This window comes from Accipiter gentilis, chromosome 19 (assembly GCF_929443795.1).
Source record: "Accipiter gentilis chromosome 19, bAccGen1.1, whole genome shotgun sequence".
Taxonomy (NCBI): Eukaryota; Metazoa; Chordata; class Aves; order Accipitriformes; family Accipitridae; genus Astur; species Astur gentilis.
This window is the reverse complement of record NC_064898.1, coordinates 24,897,540-24,916,598: the sequence shown is the minus strand read 5'-3', so window position 1 is coordinate 24,916,598 and position 19,059 is coordinate 24,897,540. Positions and strand designations below refer to the sequence as shown.

Below are 19,059 nucleotides of genomic sequence, written 5' to 3'. Positions count from 1 at the left end.
CTCAAGTTTCTGCATTAAAAGGTCTTTTCCCCAGTGTATAGCGCAGGCTGAGAAGCTGGCAAAAACACAAGGGTGAAGATAATGGGGAAGACAGAGGTTAAGTTCTTGCAGTTCCTTGCTCTGAGAGCTCACCTGAAGCAAGCGCTCAGAGGCAATTAAAATGGTAATGGTCATTGGGAGCAATAATAACCTTCTGGTGCCCCACCTGGACCATCCTCTGCCAGAAATACTAACCTCTGGCACCCACGCTCCAGGGATGTCTTTGCTCAGCTTTCTGGCCTGTCTCATTCAGTTTTGGTCCTGCCCGAAGGATGCTCGTGGTTAGCACTGATGCTGTGGCTCCTCTGTGCTGCTGGATGGACTGAAGGCTCGTCTCCACCGAGCAGAGTCCGTCGTCTGTCTGTGATCCATCATGGGAGTCGGAGTCCTTCCAGACCTTTGCGTTTCTCAGCTTAGGGATTTATGAGACACTCGCCTGTTAATTTATCTGCCTTTCTCAGTAAAGCCTGGAGCTGACTGCCAGTCTGGTCGCTCCTTGCCAGGAAAGGATTTGGTCACCATTTAATGCAATCTCTGAATTGACCTTGTTCTTACATTTTTAAGCCATTCACAGGCTCCCCCTGTCCCTTCTCCTCAAGGATGGACAAGAGAATTTTTGTTATTATTTATGCTCATTTTAAAATGTCTCTCCTCCCATTAAGTGTGATGGTGACCCCGGCAGCATTCCAGCAGATCTCGCCAGATCCTCCCAGGGCCCATGGTCTCAGGCAAACACACTCTCCCCCTTCCCCCCAAAGAGGATAGGGAGTGACAAGCTGCCCGGTGTGAGTATGGCTCACTGCAGCCTTTGATAAGAAATTATCCAGCCAGTCTGCTCTGTCCTTGGCATCAGAAGGACACGGCCTTAAATGCAAAAGCAGCAGTAAAATCAGTGGATTAGACTCATCGCCTGCTTCTTAATGCAACTGCACATCAGTGTCTAGAAATTATTGTATTGGTAATGGGGAAAAGCATAACGGTAGCAGAGGTTGTCGCAGAAAGGAGCCCTGGGCATCCGCTGCCCTCTGAGCTCCATGGGAGGGAACGGTGCAAATCCTCCCAGATTTGGCTCTTGGGTGCCGGAGGGGCACATTCAGCCTGCGGAGCAGGTACAGAGCTAGTTATGCCCTGGATCAACCCACGTTTTTAATCTTGGTGCAAGCTGGGAGGTGCTGCAATGCCTGTGAGCTCTAATTTTTGACCCCCGGAGAGGATGGGATTTTGTGGTGATTTGCCTGTGTGAAGGTCAGGCTTGGTCCTGTTGGAACAAGTGCCTTTCGCCAAAGCCCTTGCAAAGACTCCATTAGGCACGGCGCTGCCTCTTGCAGAAGAAAAATAAAACGTTAGGTGTGGTAAAACCGAGGGCTGAGTTCAGCTGCTGCAAGAGGTGGTTAAAGAAGGAAACAAATAGGAGGAAGCATTGGTGGGAGGATGACAGCTGGAGCCATGCTGGCCCTGTCGTTAGAGCAGAAAAGGAGCCGTTTCCTTGGTCTGGCGAATTCAAAGCCATAGGAAACCATTGTCGATGTGTCGGCTGAATTCTGTGTAACAAGAGGTCATGGCACTTCTTTGAATTAACTCCCCATTGAACTAAACTTGACCTGCTTCCTCTAAGCACCATCCAGGTTTTTTTCAGGAGAGGAAGATCCACCGTGGCTCTGGATCACTTGTTCTAAAGACCAGTCCCTGCCTCAGGATTTGCTTTTTTTTTGGTGTGAATTGGCTTAGCTTCAGTGTGCTTGGATCTTGCATGCACACTCGCTTGCTGCTGCATTTCTGTTCCCTTTAAATACATGGTAACCCTGTAACGCTTATGAGGTCAGGGCAGAGGGGTACCTAAAACTGCAAAGAAACAGGTACAAACCCTCTCTCCATCATCTTTCCTTCTTTCCTCTCTCAGCAGAGCCTGGACTCCTGTCCAGTCCAGAAGCATTGATGGGTTGACTGGGGATGAATAAATGCAGCTAGCATCTGTCTTTGTAAGCATCCCAGGGCAAGGGCTTGTCCTTTCCTTGCTGCCAAACAACTGACACCATCTGAATTATTTGTACGGAGCATTAAATTCTCCAAGTCGTCCCTTTTTAAGATAAAACCCCAATGCAGTTTGACACTAAGTGGAATGGCACTGTTTCTCCTCTGATATATATAATTTAACACAGAGACTATGCAAATACTGCCCCAAAGCCCTGAAAAGATTAAAAACCTGTTTATGAGTCGGACTGAAATGTGCAGTGCAGGGAAGGGTGCAATTTTTGTCCGAAGTGAAGGCACTTAGCCCAATGCAATCATTTAGACCTGTGTGTGCTTGCTGAAACACTGTGCAATGGGGGGGATGAATTCCTTGGGCTGGTGCTGTCCTGCTTGACCTTCCTACCCGTGTTCATGGCCATCCATCCCCAACGTGCATGCTGTCTAGTTGCCACTTGCGGTTGTAGGGAGCCGGTGCTCAGCTCCCTGCTATGCCCCTGAGACCTCTATGGACAAGCCAGTCTTGAAGCTGGAGAAGCGGAGGAGAATGAAAAGCATCCCTGAGAAAGGACAAAGCCTTTAGGTGTTGGCAGTGCCCTGGAGCACAGGCACTTGGTAGTTGAGCTCACCAGGACCAAGCCTGCACCTCCGCGACCCCTTCACATCCTCATCTGGATGCTCATCTCTATGAAAACCCACCGACAGGTCCCTTTTAGACTATCCTTCGTCACCGAAAGTGCAGCCAAGGAGTTTGCCACAGAATTTTGCCAAATGCTCTGGCTTCACCCCCTTTTTGGCCGTGGCTTCTCAGGTGCCCTAAAGGAGCTCAGTGCTTCAGCCACTCTTCCAAGTCCCTGTGGGGCAGGGACAAGCTGGCACCACTTCTCTACCCCTTGAAGCTGGTGGTGTCTCGCTCAGATCTCACAAGAAGAAATCAGGTCAGCAAGGGCGAGCTGAAGCATCTGGCCCCTTCAGGTGATAGCTGGGGCCAGCCGGAGCTGTGTTGACCGACAAGGCAAGAGACTGCGGCTTGGGAGGGGTGACCTGTGCGTTCACACAGAGACGAAACAAAGCATCCCACATCTTTGATATTTCTGGATCTTTGGAAAGAAATCCCCACTCAGTGATGCGTTCCTCCCAATTCCCCTCCAGGAAGGAAAAGGGTGGACAAACCAGCTTACTGGAGAGTGGTCCTGGATGGTTAAAGCTTGATTGCGGTCTGATACAAATACCACTGATAAGAGTTATGTAAGAATTAATGATGGAAAACTTAAACAGAGTGCTTAATAACTGGAGAAACTGGCTAAAAGTCTAACCATACACATATTTAGCTTGTATACAGCCCACGTAAACCATGTAGTGAGTTTGTGTGGTGACCCTGTGCTACCTATTGCTGGGAGAGCTTGTCCATGTTCCTGTCTTGGAGCTGCTGCTGCTGTACCTGCGTTGTTGTGTCTCTCGGTAAACTGGCAGCAAACTGAGCATGAACTGAAGGCTTCAAAGTCTCATCTGGAAATGCTGCGTATTGCCTGTGTTACTGGGAAAGTAGAGCAGGTCAGGAGAAAATCACCATAGGGGAAGGTGATGTTACCAAGGAGAGATGAAGCTTGCTTGAGTTTGACGTCTCTGGGAACTCCTGCAGTTCCACGACCTGAGCCCATGGCCTCATGGGAAGATCCCCACTGGTTGTTAAATACAGGCTTCATCCTTTTTGGTGAACCCCCCACTTGGAGGTGCCAGCCAGTGCCAGCTAATGCTGGGTGCTTACGGCCAACCCTGCTGCCAAGTTCCTCTCCGCTTCCTTCTCTCAACAGTAGCAGGAGCTCAGCCTTTTCCTGGTGGCTGAATATTGAATCATTTTCTCTAAATAACGCCCCTTTTTGTCCCTTCTCCCAGCTAACAGAAGCTCATGAGTTCACATTCCTCGAGGGTGGTTTTCTCATAAAGCGGGTTTCTCTGTAAAGCTACACCCAGGATATGAATAACCAGAATAGGTGTGGGCTGGAAGTCATTTCTTTAAATGGCTTAAACTCATGATAACCTCTTCATTGTCATTGCATAGTCAGGGATTAATTTGGACTGTGGTGGGGTCAAGTCCCAGTCTTAGATTGAGGTGCTTCTGTGCTATAAATATGACACAATCACAAACCAAAGGGTGGTTCCTCACCCTGGGACAGTATGGCTCAAGCGGGTGTGGGAGGTATCCCCATAGAAAAGTAGTTAGGAGATTTTGATCTGAGATATGCACAGTGGAGGGTGGGGATTATTTTCCTTTGCAGCTTCAGGTTCTTTCTTTTCCCATCAATAACTTGGCTTTTAGGATAATTAAAAAAACCAAACCAACACCCACAAACCCAAAACTAAAAAACCCCCTGCATGATTTAGATGCCCAGTCCTGTTTTAGAAGATTGGCTTTCAGTGAGACACAGGAATTGGGATTCAGGCAGGGCAGTGTTCAGCAGGTACAAGTGCCAAACCTGAATTATGTCACTTGGAGGCAGAAATGGTGCAGCCAAGCTTGTGGCCACATCAGCTTGCTCCAGGATTTCACAATAGCTCTGTGATGAGTGGGTGGTTTTGGACCATTCCTCCCAAAATACTGTGGTTTCTCACGGCAGGGCTTACTTGAATAAGTTCCTCCCTTCCCACCAACAGGTCCCCACCACCATGTCCTCCAGGGTGGGGACTGATGGCTCAAAAGTGATGCAAGTTGTGGAAGATCCTCATGGCTCATGCCTGTGGTTCATGGTCCCTCACTTGTACCAACGTGACTGTGAACCTCTCCAAGAACAAGTTTGGGACCTGGTGGAGATAGTTTCAAGCCAAAGTCCTCACCCTGCAAGTCCTTAGCACCATCCCAAGGGAGCTTGGTCAAAGGAGATCCGTAGGAGAGCTCAAGACTGGGATATGATGGAGGATGGCGGGTCTTGGGAGAAGGTGACCTGCAGCACTGTGATGAATCAGAGGGGTATATCTGTCATAGGGTGTTAAAGTTAAACCGGCCATAGGAGCTTATTTTTGTTTCTCCTCCTCCACCACCTCTCCAGTGTAGCTCCCTAGAGCCCCTGCCTACATGTAGTAAGATTTAAGGGAAGGAGATCCAGGTGGAGCCATTTCTGAGAGCTGCTGTGTTTGCTCACCGTCCTCTCCTTCACTTCTCAAGACTGTAGTTGTGGGCACTCAGCAGGGTCAGGCTGGCTCAGGCAATGCAACATGAAAAAGAGCCAGATGACATCGTTTCCATGAAGGAGCAACAGCTTGTGCGGTGGCTGGGACTTGAAACCAAGAGGGACCTCTTCTGCCTCTGGATGGGGTAACCTGGGGTGCATCATCTCACCGCTCTGAGCATCCCACCCCCCAGTTTGTCAGTAAGATGTGTGAAGACTTTCCTGCTTCGGTGCCGAGATCTGCAGATCTCAGGGCTGTCAGGATCCAGGGAGTACTTTTTCTTAGCGGCTCTGCAACCAGCCGCAGCAAAAGAACTCGCTGTGGGAGAGGCAATCTGGGGAGGGCTGCGTCTGCATGTGTCGAGATGCTAAAAACCAGGCTGTGGTGGCCTCTACATCAGTCTTGGCTGGGTGGAGACTGAACAAGTCCTGGGTTGAGTAATGGTGAGGCTTTCCAAGAGTCCATTCCTGGAGAGCACAGGCAGGTGGAACGGGAACGGTGGGGCTGAGGTCTCTGCGCTTGTTCCAGTCTCCTTCCCATCCTTCTCCCTCTCTGTCTGCTCCTGGAGAGGTACGGTGCTCTCACAGCATGTTGCGTCTCTCCACGTCTCGTTGCTTTAACAGAGACCTCTGTAGTGCCTTTGTACTTTGGATACCTGGATGATAAAACCGCAGAGACCCGTCAAGGCTGCTAAGCCTGCAAATTGACCTTTAGATTTTGTTTGCCACCATCCCCACTGTTTCTGGTGCCAAAACAAACTGCGTGGCATTGTGCTGAGGTACACAAGCAGAGTCATGTGTTTGGTGGGGAGTGTATTTTTTTGATGCTTCCCTGTACAAGCAAGTCCTGTTTTCTGTGGGTGGCGTGTCCAACGCCCTTTGTGTGGTGTGGGAGCTGATAACAGAAACAAATTGTGTACATTAAGATACTCTGGGTGGATTAGCATTAGGGATGCCTGACTGAGGCAGTACAAACCCCCACAAACAGTTTTATAGGGTGTAGATATTCCCAACCAAACCTAGCCTTTGATGTGTGTGAAGCTGAGTCACTGAGGATGTAATTTTTAATAGGGCCTGTAGCAATAGGGCAAGGGGCAATGATTTTAAACTGAAAGAGGGGAGATTCAGACTAGATATAAGGAAGAATTGGTTTACACTGAGGGTGGTGAAACCCTGGCCCAGGTTGCCCAGAGAGGTGGTCGATGCCCCATCCCTGGGAGCATTCAAGGTCAGGTTGGACGGGGCTCTGAGCAACCTGATCTGGTTGAAGATGTCCCTGCCCATGGCAGGGGGGTTGGACTGGATGACCTTGAAAGGTTCCTTCCAACCCAATCCATTCTATGACTCTATGATCCTATGATTCTGTAAAAATCCCTCTGAAAACACAGACCCTTGGTTTTCTAAACTCACCTTTTCCCCTCCCTGTTGCAAATTTTTTAATTGCCTTTTTTTGCAAAATCACATCCCAGTGCAGGTACGTGCAGCAAGGCAGCGCAGGGACCTTTGTGCCAGCTCTGTTACCGTTGCTCGACGTGCTTGGACGCCTCTTGCTCTTTTGGCTGTGTGAGTGATATTTATGACACAGGATCCTTTTGGTTCCCCATTGCCCGGGAGAGGGGAAGCGCAGCCACGCTAATAGATTATCTTGCTGAGTTTGCAAGTCTGAGTGAAAGCGTTGTTCCTGAAACAGCCAGGCTCTGCAATGCAATTAGACTAGTCTGCTCCTTGCAATATCTTATTAGCAAAAAACGGTCCTGGCACGCAGCAGATGTTGTATCTCACATGGTTGTTTTCCCCCTTAGCTTTTTCCCTCCCCACAGCTGGCTTGATACGATCCAGATCCCCAGTGAATCTAAAGCTCAGCAATCTGCACTGGGAAACATTTATGATGAGACAGTCACCAATTATAAAGCCTATTAGAAGGTGATTTGCTCATTACTACCCTGTGTGGAATTGGGCTAGGTGGAGGAGATGAGGGTGATATTTTCTGGTTTAAATGGATTTGGAAGGAAATTGTGTGTGTTGGGGGAAAAAGTAGTAAAGGGGAGAGCAGAGGAAAAGCCTACATGCTTTTTGGTGGGAAGCAAAATTACACCACCAAATGCAAGATAATTGCACTGATTGGGTCTTTTTTTCCTTAATGGACTTCAATAACCCAAAGCCTGAGGGAGCAAATTGGCCTGTTCTGGGCTCCCGTAAGCCAGACCTGGTACATCTGCAATCAGCCTTTCATCGACAGGGACCTTAAAATCCTCTCCCAGCCCTAGCTCTGATTTCCACCTCTGTCCCACATCCCTTGCAGGCGGAAGAATGTGGGAAGTAGTATATGAATTACCAGAATTTTGAATCACTAGTTTGGCACTCCCTGTGTTATCAGGCTATATCTTTCCATAGGACTATCCACACAGGCTTTCTCTAAGTTTTATTTTGTTGCCTGGAGCTCAGCAGTCATTTCAGCAGGCACTTTTAGGGAGCACAAATCATCTCTGATGGTGGTTAGGATCCCTCTGTCTTTCCCTACCTATTGCTTGCTCTTCGCCATCTGTGTCCAGACTAGGAGCAGCCATGACCCGGGATTTGGCTGGGATGAGATGAAGGATGGGACGGACTCACTGTTTGCTGAAGCCGCTGGTGCCACGGGGCAGTTTGAGCTGGTTCTGTGATGGCTGATGCCTGAACCCAAAAGGCTCCCAGGATGCGTGTGGGTGTGTGGGTTTGTGTGCTGCCCTCTTCTCTTGGAGTCGTGGTGCTGGGAGGGTGATGTGGTGTTTGCTTTTTGGAGACGTGCCTGCCTGGGTAAATGTTATTGCTCACCTGGTTTCTCTCTGCTGTATGAGAGGGAGGGGAGGAAACCAAGGGGCTTTTTTATGAGCAAAGCATCCCTGCTTCTCTCCTCCCCCTGCACGTAGTCAACCCCAGGCCCTGTAATTCAGTCTGGCTGCAGAACAAGTTCTTTATCTCTTTCAGCTCTGTCCGCAGGAAAAGAAAAACTAAGTTAAATGCTTTTCTTGGCTCTTTTTGACCTAGTTCCTGCAGGTCTCTAGTTCATCACCCACCTCTTCATGTGGGCATGGTGCTTCATAGCTCTGAATGTGCTTTGCACCCTGAAGGTGCTGCATCACACACCGGGGCCCCACTGTGCTCCATGCGATCCTGGGGGCATTGCAGCCTTGCTGGAGCAGTGCCTTGGTCCCTTGCTCCCACCTCAGTACAGGCAGAGCATCCAGGGAATGTCATCCCTGCGGATTGAAAGCCACACAGTCTAGCCCAGGGCCAAAAGGTGTGAGTTGGTGCTCAGCAGCTTCAGCGGGGACTGAAGAATCCAAGTAATTTAATATTGGGAAGCTCCAGTCTTAGGGATTTGGGAAACCTTCTCAGGAGGTTTTGCTGGGGAGATTGATGCATGGATAAGTCTTACCCTGATGGGATCAACTCCGCAGCGTTAGAGCAAGGAGGCAATGCTGCCTTCCCCCGTGCGCTCGAGTGCAGCGACGGGCCATGAAGATCATTAAGGGACTGGAGCATCTGACATGAGGAGAGGCTGAGGGAGCTGGGACTCTTCAGTCTGGAGAAGAGAAAGCTCAGGGGGATCTTAACGAAGTGCATAAATACCTGATGGCAGGGAATGAAGAAGACAGAGCCAGACTTCTCAGTGGTGCCCAAGGACAGGGCAAGAGACAGTGAGCACAAATTGAAAACAGGGTAATTCCATTTAAACATGAGAAAAGACTTTTTTACCTTGAGTGTTACCGAAAATTCGGAGTAAAGAACTTATCAACACCAATGTGGTGTAGATAAGCAGACACTTCTTTATTAACGGCAGGGTGCGCAGGTGAGTCCTCTCATGAACCACGCACACCTGAATTCCAAAATCATACACCTTATATTAAACCTACTCATTCATATTCATTAGATTTCCAGGAAGTCATTAGCCTACTTTAACATATGTTAATGTCCTTTATGCATGCGCATTAAAGGTCTCTGGTGGTCTTCTAGAGTCCTCTGGTGGTCTTTCATAGTCTTCCTCACTTTGTCCGATAGTTGATCTCTCTTATGTGATTCTGCGCAGTACGGCTTTCGCTATCATGTATTTGATTACATAAAATACATTCAATGTTAATTCTTAAATTTAACCTTTCTAATGATTGGCCCTCAGTCACACCACTTGATCAATATTCTTATACTAAAACATTCATTGGTTGATCTTACTTAATTCCACTAACTGGAATCTTGACCAAAGTGGGGTTTCTAAGCAACAGAACTAAGGTCCATAACGATCTCTCTTGGTTTCTTAAGACAAAACACTGTAAAACTAACAAATCGGTCAAAGTTTCTATGGTTAACTAATTTTAAACAATACTTATTCTTTTATGATTGTATACAGCACATTTTGTACGTTCCTAAGTTTCTATGACTATATTGTTGTTATAATACACTCCTATTGGTAAATACTATATCAAAATCACCTTAAATCTCAGGCTTGTTAACTAAGTTCTATATGTTCCTACTAGATGGTTTTGGCCAATTCCTCTGGCCTTGGTACCGGGTTATACAGAGGGTTTCACAGCAGCTGTCGGTTGTTAATTAAATGTGCAAGATACTTTTGCTAAACTACTTCTTACCATTTTATATTCTTATTAAACATGAGCTATTCTAACTACTACCAAATCAATAATAAATTAAAGCTACTAACTAGTCAATAACAAATAACATAATCAATAACCAATCAGTAACATGAGGGTGGTCCAAACACTGGCACAGGTTGCCCAGAGAGCTTGTGGAGTCTCCATCCCTGGAGATATTCAAAACCTGACTGAACACAATCCTGGGCAACCTGCTCTAGCTGACCCTACTTTGAGTAGGTGGGATGGACTGGATGATCTCCAGAAGCTCCTTCTAACTGTGTTGATTTGGTGATTCTGTGCGTAGGGTCCCTGGGAGTCCGCTGGGACCGCGCGCAGTCCTAGGGCTTGAGGGTGCTGCGTGGTCCTTCTGCAGGGAAGCATGGCAGCCCCTCTCTGCCCTTCAGGGTGGAATCCTGGGAAGACTCACCAAGCATTTTGGGATTTGCACAAGTTTTGTGCAGAGCTCACGTGGTGTTTCCTTCTAGCTGGGCCTGTATATCATGCTGGGCTCATCCTCATGCAAAACATCATTCCTTCCCCAAGGCCTGATGCATCTCCAGGCACCAGACGTGCAAGAACCTGGGTCAAGGGAGAAGCTGTCACCCCCTGCCACAGCAGAGGATTGTGGCATTTATCAGCCTTCATGCTCCTAGGAAACTTCCGATTCAGCTGCAAACTGCCATGGGGTTTTGCACATTATGAGAGAAGGAGGTTAAAAAGTCCGTGGGCTGCTCAGTTGTAGAGCAAGTGTGTGTTTTCGGCCACAACCATGCTGGACCAAAAGCACCTTGAAATGCCACATCCAAGTGTGCACTTGAATGGGAAACGCCTAGCGCAGCATCTGAAATGCTGCCTGAATGAATCCTTCAAGAACGACATACCCTTAGGGACCCATCTGCAGGGAAGAGAATCTGAGTGAAGTGAGAATTGTGTTTTGCAGAGGGAGTCTGCCCTGGCGTGAGTATTTCCAGCCGTGGCACCTTCATTGCTGCCATGGGTCCAAGAGAGTAGGGTCTAATGAGCTGCACCCCTCGTCTGTGCCAGGGCAGGCTGCTCTTTTGATGAGTATTTAGGACTTCCCTCTGTTAAAGTGAGCAACCACGGGGTTTTAGTTTGCAAACTCTTTCCCGGTGATAGGGAAATCATACGTAACTGGCAGCTCTGCTCTTAGGAAAGGTCCCTGAGCATCTGACACCCTTTACCCTATGCTAATTTCTGCCAAGCAGGATATGTTTTTCATGCCTTCATGTTCTCCCCTATCTACGTAATACCAAGTGACCCCTTTTTTGTATGCTGCAGATTCACCCAAGGGTAGAAAGGACAGTTCTGGTCCTCAAATTGGGCAAACACGGTACCTCTTTCCCCCAGAGCAGGGTCACTAAGAGCTGATCTGGCAGACATCCCCATCACCAACGGACAGGACAGACGGATCCCCTGCTGCTGGGTGCTTCCTCGGTGGTATGAAACAGGAGATAAATGGAGATAAACCCCACTGCTCCTCTCCCATCCCTGTCTGCACTCGGAGATGCTGGGAAGAGCAGGTGGCTCTTGCCTTTGGTGGCTGTCAGCTTGCCTCCCTCTAGCGCTTATCCCAACCTCCTGCAACACCAGCAGGCTGGCAGGAGATTAGTCCTCTCCCTTGGGTTTGATCCCTGCCCAGTTTGTGTCTGGATGGAGCTCAGGTTATATTTTAGGTGTACAGTGCTGGCTGGGTTAGGTGGGAATAGCAGGAGGTGCTTACAAAGCAGCGATTCCTTTTCCTCCCCGTGATGGGCAGAGGCAATGCAAGTCCTCATGTGCAAAGTTTGTGGGGAACGTTATTCTAGGTGCAGCCAGCGTGAAAAACTGGGAGGTGTGGGGGAAGAAGGAAAATCTGCTTTTCCTTTCCCCCCTTCAATTTAAAAGCAAGAAAAAAGGGGAAGAGATTCTTTCAGCTCTTTGTCCCATCTGCTCCCAGCCTCCAGCTGGACATGACCTTCCAAACTGGATTGATCAGGAGAAAAGACTAAAAAAAAAAAAAAAAGCGGTGTTTCACACGAAGCTTGCTCAACACCCTCTGTATTTAAGTGCTTTCTTGGCCGGGTTCTAAGCGGGAGTGGGATGAAGGGAGCCTGGCAGGAACCGGGCAGAGGAAAGGCGATGTGGTTGATGCCTGAGAGCTTGGAGGGATGAGCTCACCTCCCAGCTCCTCCTGCCCAATTTTCTCCATTCATGGTGCCCGTGCAGAATCCACCATGCTGGCTTTCGTCAGTATGGGTCTCCTTGCCCAACTGCAAAGCTTTTGGCTCACTGAATTTTTTCCAGGAGCTGGAAAAACAAACCTCCTGGGTGAGGACACTTGGCTTCTTGCAACCATGGCTGAGCCCTCAATCTGCGCTGAGCTTTCCTGGGTGAACTGTCGGATTTAGGCACTGCAATTCCTCGTCTAAATGCCTGTCTTTGCCCTGCTCCTGCAGGGTTTTATTTTTGGACAGATCCACAAGTTCCAGTATGGGAAACAGCAGGTTTGGGTGATGGTCTCATGCTCTCCAGAGCAAAATAAGAGAGGGAGAAGCTGGTAAAGCAGTCACAGAGTAGAGAGAGCTGAAGGGCTTATGAGAAATAACAAAGAGTGAACTTAGAAGAGGGGATGGGTCACTAGGGCTGTAATGGTGTGAAAATGTATCATTATCACCAGGGATAATTATAGCAAATCTGTGCTGATGCTGGAACAGAATAGGGAGGAGGTCTGGCATCACTTCGGCAGCGATGTTGCCCATGTCCTGGTGAGAGCAGAAGGCAGGACAAGGTCCTCCTGCCACCAGCGTGATAAATGAGGCCAGCAGAAAGCTGCAGGTGGGATTTAAATGGAGCCTGAGAAAGAGAGGAAGAGATTTTCCTTTGCTGAGAGGCCTTGCTCCCGATTTCCCTATGTCCTTGCTTACCCAGTGTCTCTGTTTTTCTCCCATCCCACAGGAAATCTGCGATGATCCACATCTCTTTGTGGACGGGATCAGCTCCCATGACTTACACCAGGGCCAGGTTGGGAACTGTTGGTTTGTGGCTGCCTGCTCCTCCCTGGCGTCCCGGGAGTCTCTGTGGCAGAAGGTAAGCAGTTCCCATGCCAGGGGAAAGCCTGTCTTCAACGCCTTGGCTTCACATCGTGTTTGTCCGGCTCAAAAACTGGTTCTTCAGGGATGCCTCAGGTCCTGAAAAACTGTTCATGTGCAGAAACCTCCCTTAAAAGACAATCTTTCAAGGGGAATTAGCCATCATGACTGCAGTCCCATCACACTCAAGCCAAACCCTTGGCCAGTTTTCCTTAACCAAGTGGATCAAGTCCCATCCTGTCCTCCAGGTCCTAAATCTGACCCTCCCCACTCCAAAATAACCTAAAAAGCAACAAGAAGAACAAAATTGAGGATGCTCAGCTGCAGTGTTTGGCCCCATTTCCCTAGTTCCCACGGTGTTACCTCTCTTTGGCCGCTCAGCGTGTGCCCACCTTGGCAATGAGACACCTTGTGCTGGGGCAGGTAGGGTGATTTGAGTATCTCTCCCAAGCCACTGCTTCCCCAAAACATCCATCCCTGGCATGTCCCATGGCTGACTGCACCACGTAGCAGTGCTCCTTCGAGCGTGGGGTCCAAAGGGACTCTGTTGTGGGCCAGAAAGCCACCAAGGAGCATGGGCCAGAAAGCACATCAGGCGTACCTCGTTGTAGGACAAGAGACCAGCAAGTTGCAAGCACCTTTTCCTAGATTTTACTGCAAAAGGCAGCCACCAAAGTCCTGCAGTGTGTGCAGACAGCATCACCTGCTTCACCCACAGCCTCCTGCTGCAACAGACCCTAAAGGGGTCCTTCCACCTTACGTCTTTACATCTGCTCTGTGTGCTGTGGTACCTCCAGTCTCTGCTGCGTGGGGGTTTTGTGATCATGAACACTAAGCTCAGGAATTTGTGTTTGTTGTGGCATCCCCATTTTCTGTTGAAATCAAGGTTTTTCTTTATATGGGAACAGGCTAGCTGTTGTTGGCTTCTGGATAAGCAGTAAGGTTTCCTCCCAGCGTGGCTGTAGTGACTGTTGTGGCTCTCATTACAGGCGTGCTGCATGGGTTGTTTAGCTTGTTCCTCTGCGTCGATGTCTCCCAAGGGCGAGCGGGAGAGTTGTCTTCCCTCCTCACCATTCAATTCCAGCTCTGCCCTGGGAAATGCCAACCGAACAGAAGCCGGGTCCCTTTGGACACCTCATTATTTCAGTTTGCCAACGGCATTGCTTTTCCTCCCTTGGCAATTTGGCTGTGGGTGTTTATGACTTCTCATTTTCCATGCCCTTAACTCTCAGAGGCTCTTCTTTACCTGCCTTCTCTTTCTTTCAAGTTTGTTTTCTGACAAAAGCACAAGCCGCAGACCTCTCCCCAAGCCTTCCCTTCCCATGATGTTCAGTTTGCTGTGGTGTTCACTACCAGGCTCTGGTCAGGCATGCTTCAGCACACGCCTGCTTGTAGAGACCTCTGCATTAGATGGGGCCTTTGCTCCTCCTTTGCAAAGTGCGTTGAGAGCTTGTGATGAACTGCAGGGAGTAAGCATGGCTAAAAACTGCAGCAGCAACTTTTAAAGCAAAATGGGAGACATCGAGTACACAGAATAACCCCCTGGTCCAAAGAGACACCAGCTCTGCTGGATGTGCTGGGATTAGACCGTGGTCCTTGCCTGAGATTGCGGAGCCCTTCGTTGCCCCAGAACTAGTGGACTTCTTGGTCCCTGGTACAGTTGCACGTGCAATGGTGATAACGTTGCTGGAGGTACCTGTTGCTTCTTGGCCCTCAGACATCCTCACACATAGGACCCAATGCCTGCAAGGCAAACCTCTAGTCCTGACTGATCAATATGCTGATGCAAGCAACAGTTGAGAGGACAGACAAAGCAGCAGAACACTAGGTTTTTAAACCTAGGTTAAAACCTAGTTTTAGTGTCATTAGACACCAAAATGTCTCTGATTCAGGGTCTGGGAGGAGCTGAAAGATGCTGATGCAAGTGGTAGTATCTCTGAAATATCAGCACAAGGATCTTGGCTCAGGTCTCCCATTGCTCCTAGAAAATGTAACCCTGATTTACACCAGGATGTAACCAGGTTCTGTGTGTCCCTTGCTCCACTTCACACAGTGAAACTGTTTCTCTTAAGTGCGGAGAGGAGGAATACCTCCAAGGGAAGAGGACGGGCCAGCACATCCCTGTGTATACCAAGAGATGATTTTATTCACACCCTTTCTTCCACCTCACCCCAAGTCTCTCTCCATGTCCCTACTTCCCATTAAGCCTGTGTTGTTTGAGTCACTGAGTGGGGATGGGGTACTGGAATTTAATTTAGAGATGTTTTCTAAATTCCTGAGCCTTGGCTGACCCTACATGGCTTTAGGTGCGATCTGGCTCTATAACACCAAGCAGTCCAAGCAAGGTGCATGTGACATTGTGCATGTGGATCCATCCATGGAGATACTCAAAGATGGGCTGGACAAAGCCCTGAGCAACCTGATTTAACCTTGAAGTAAGACCTACTTAGAACAGCAGGTTGGACCAGACCCCTCCAGAGTCTCGCTCCAACCTGAATTATCCCATGACCCCATGCTCAGAGAGAGCCACTGCCACCCAGACCTGGAGGGTGGCATCCCTGACTGCACGCCTTCGTTTTGGGCTAACGAGCCGTGGTTGTCAGGGAGGTTGCCAGGGAGGCTGACATCAGACATCCCTTCCCTATAGATTATCGTGCACAGCAGCACCATCGGTTCCTAATCTGCAAACGAGGCGGGAGGGCACCCAGAAGAAGCCCCGGAGGGTGTTTTGCGTCACTGGCCTGGGTTGCCTAGCACCGCTGGGACCGTGGAGAGGGGGCACCAGCTCCGGGGGCTTGGTGGCTTTTTCCCCTTGCGTGTCCTGTTTGAGAGCCAAACGTTGCTGAGGACCTAGCAGAGGAGCAGCCGAGGCGATGGCAGCTGAGGCAGGGATGCTCGAGCTGCCCTTCGTCCACGATGACCAGCTCACCCGGTGCATGCGGCTGCGATTCCAGAGCCTGCAGCAAAAAAACATGAGGCCCCAGGATGGCGAGAAGCTGCTTCATCCCAACGAGCACGTCTACCGAGTGGATTTCATCCGGCAGCACAACCTGCGCTTCCTCCGCTGGGACATCCAGCTGGAGAGACCTGGAAAAGTTACGGTGACCGGCACTTCCCAGCACTGGACTCCTGATCTCACCCACCTAATGAACCGGCAGCTGCTGGAGCCGGTGGGCATCTTCTGGAAGAAGCCAGGGGCCAAGGAGGTGGAGTGCAATGAGGCAGATGCCCAGGAATTTGGGGAGCGGATAGCAGAGTTAGCCCAGATCCGCAAGGTGATGTATTTCCTCCTCGCTTTCACCGATGGCCTCGAGCCGGCTCAGCTGAAGGGCTCCGTTGTTTTTAAAGCCTGATCCCCTCTTGCTCAGCCCTTCTTGCTCCAGCCTTGCATTTGCCTTTGCTTTTCTTTCTCTCGGTTCAGTTCTTGGTTCAGTTTTTACGTCGTTCTTTTTTTTTAATGAGGGACAGCATCATGAAAAAGTAGAGGACAGCTTGGCACTTCTGGAGCCTCTCAGCCCTATGAAACGTTCCCCATACGTGCTGTCCTCTGCCTCAGTGATGGGGAGGAGGGGGCCATGAGCTTGCTGCTGTATTTGCCTAGAGTATAAGACTGCATGCTTGTGAATTCAGCAGGGATTCACCGCGTCTCACTGGCGCAGGGTCTTGCTGGCTTGGAAATATGAGACTGCCCTAAGCCCTCCAACTGTGACAACTGCACAACAAAAGCCTGATGAAAAAAAAGTAGGAAATTGCCATACCAGGAGAGAGTCCTGGCTTCCAGTTTCCATCCTAGCTGTTAAAAAGGGAGGGCTTGTTTGCGATGGAGTACTTCTCCTTGCAAGGATGCTGAGTGCTTGCAGTGACTCCCGCTGCGACTGTGACTGCTTGGTGTCTCTGAAGACCAGTCCCATGGAGGATTGCCTTGCTGTGAAGCTCAAGTACATTTGGACACGCTGTAGGCTGCAGATTGCAAACCCACTGGACAAACTGGTGCAGGGAGGTTGGACCACCCTTTTCCTGAGAGCCACCACCATTTCTTGCTGGGGGGGGGCTCACTGTGGGGAGGTGTAGACCAGCACGTTACTCACCTTGTGCTGCCTGGAGATGGGTTGGAGCAGACGTGCATGTGTGTGCAGAGCTGGGCAAAGGAGCCAGCAGCTCAGAGCAGGCTGTAGGTCTGAGCCAGCATCGAGTCCCCTGCAGCAAAAACCATTTTTGCGTCGTTGTGGCCTTAAAGCACCCATGAATATATTTATGCTGAAGCATCTATAGAGAGCCATGAGGCTGCAGAACGCTTTGCAAACCGCAGAGCAGGAACCTGCTGCTGCTGTCCCCAGAAAAGCAGCATCTCCTACCCTCTACAAATGCTGGGGTAGGGAGCGGTGTCTGGGTGGCCCCGGGAGCAGAGGGGAGATGGTACCTTTGCAAGTTTAGGGGCAGGAAGGTGCTTTGTGCCTGGCTTGTCCCATGACTTTGAATAAATTACTAACTTTGGATGTTCCCTTTTCCTCCACCAAAAAGTGGAGGGTACTTTGGTGACACTTCTTGAGACCCACAGATAGAAATGTCCTTTGAAAGAGTCAAGTATTATTACAACTGATCCTTTGCTAAAATTGCACTCAACTGTGGGTGAGTGCTCCTCAAGGTATGGCCTGAGATTTTCCTGAGTTGTGTAAGGAGAGGACAGTGATGGGAAAGCCAGGACAAGGTGACTTTGGATCCATGGCCTAGTGACTTTTGCAGACTATCCCCAAAAGTGTCCAACCTCTTCTTCAAAGCCTCCAGAGATGCAGACTCCATACCCTCCCCAGCCCCGCAATAGTGTATAAAATGATATGCACAAGCCATGCCAGGCAGAGAGAAGAAGGCAAGCAGGACGATCAGCTACTGGCTGGAGAGATGGTGGGAGCTTTGAGTCTTGCCCACAACCAAAGCTTACATCATACAGCCATGCCATGGGCATTGCCAGAAAGGTTGATGTCTTTGTTTAGACCCCAAGAAATGCTGGACGCGGTGAGGAGAGATAAAAGCAGATGCATCCCTGCTTGGCCCACTGTGGGCCAAACCCACTTCTAGGGTCCTGGCAGACTTTCTGATAGGAGACCCCTCCTTGTACATCCCAGAGCAGAGCTCCTGACTACAGACCACATGAGACCCAATAACAGGAGCCACTGCCAACATCCAAAGGGGTTTTTGCATACCAGGTCTCACAATATGCCATTGCTACGTTGCTGGGGTAGAGTTCTTGCTGCAGATACCTCGCTGAGTATTGATGTACCGCAGTAAATAAAAGCCTAGTCAACATGGTTCCCTTTAAGGACTGAGGCTGTGCGTGTCTTCGTGCTCTTTTTGGAAGCTGCCTCAATCCTGCATGCATTAAAGCAGCACCCACCAATTTTCAACTCACTGTTACTATTTTTGAGCACCTTTTTATCTCCTGTAAAAAGTAAAATGAACATTTACCTTCTTTTCTCTTGGTATGAAAGGCTTAATGGAGCGTTTAGCAGTTTTGTGTGGTTTGGGGAGGGGTTTGAAGCTGGGCAGAGGAGGAAGAATGATCCTCAGGTGAATTCTCCTTTCCACCAGAGCTGGGGGTGGGAGGTGAGTGGGGTAGTGCGATCGCTCGCTGCTGCAGGGAAGATGACCCTCTTTATACCAGTCACTGAAACTCTCCCTACAAATTTTCAGCATCCCATAAAGGCTTTCAGATATGCCACTCTGTCCCATCTCGCAGGGGGATTTCATCTCGGTTTGTACCATGGTTCAGCAGATTGGCACAGCTGGGTCCCTCCCTCCCCTTCCTGTGGTGGCAAGTTCCCCGCAGAAGAGCCCCTGCTTGGAGGAATCGGCGTCTACCCATTCCTCCTCCTAATCAGGGACAGTTCTCCAGGGTCACAGGTGCCTTTCCTCTTAATTAGCCACTCTTAAGAAAAGAGAGAAAAGCCCTAAACCACCTTAGGGAAATGAACCTGGTGGTTTTGGGCTCCCAATTTACCCGTCTCTAAGCCTTTTCACTGTAGATTTGTCCCACTAAAGGGTGTTACAACTCCAGATTTTGGGAGCCCCTGAGCAAAAAGCAGCACAGTTGGGTGGATGAGGAGATGTGGTCTCCACTGCCTCAGTTGAGTCCAGGACTCAGTGGGATCCTGGGATGGGTGGTCCATGGCATGC

The 19,059-nt window shown here is 49.5% G+C and overlaps 1 protein-coding gene across 3 annotated transcripts in view; it reads left to right on the top strand.

Annotated features, from left to right (window-relative positions):
- LOC126048512 (calpain-5-like) overlaps positions 1-19,059 on the top strand; it is a 58,334-nt gene that overhangs the window by 24,538 nt on the left and 14,737 nt on the right. For 2 of the 3 annotated variants that reach the window (XM_049823667.1, XM_049823669.1), the window contains one exon: positions 12,755-12,886. In XM_049823667.1, coding sequence (XP_049679624.1) covers positions 12,755-12,886 — 132 coding nt within the window. Of the gene's footprint in view, positions 1-12,754; positions 12,887-15,184; positions 16,164-19,059 lie in introns of those variants that run through there. The other variant, XM_049823666.1, reaches the window with a different exon arrangement.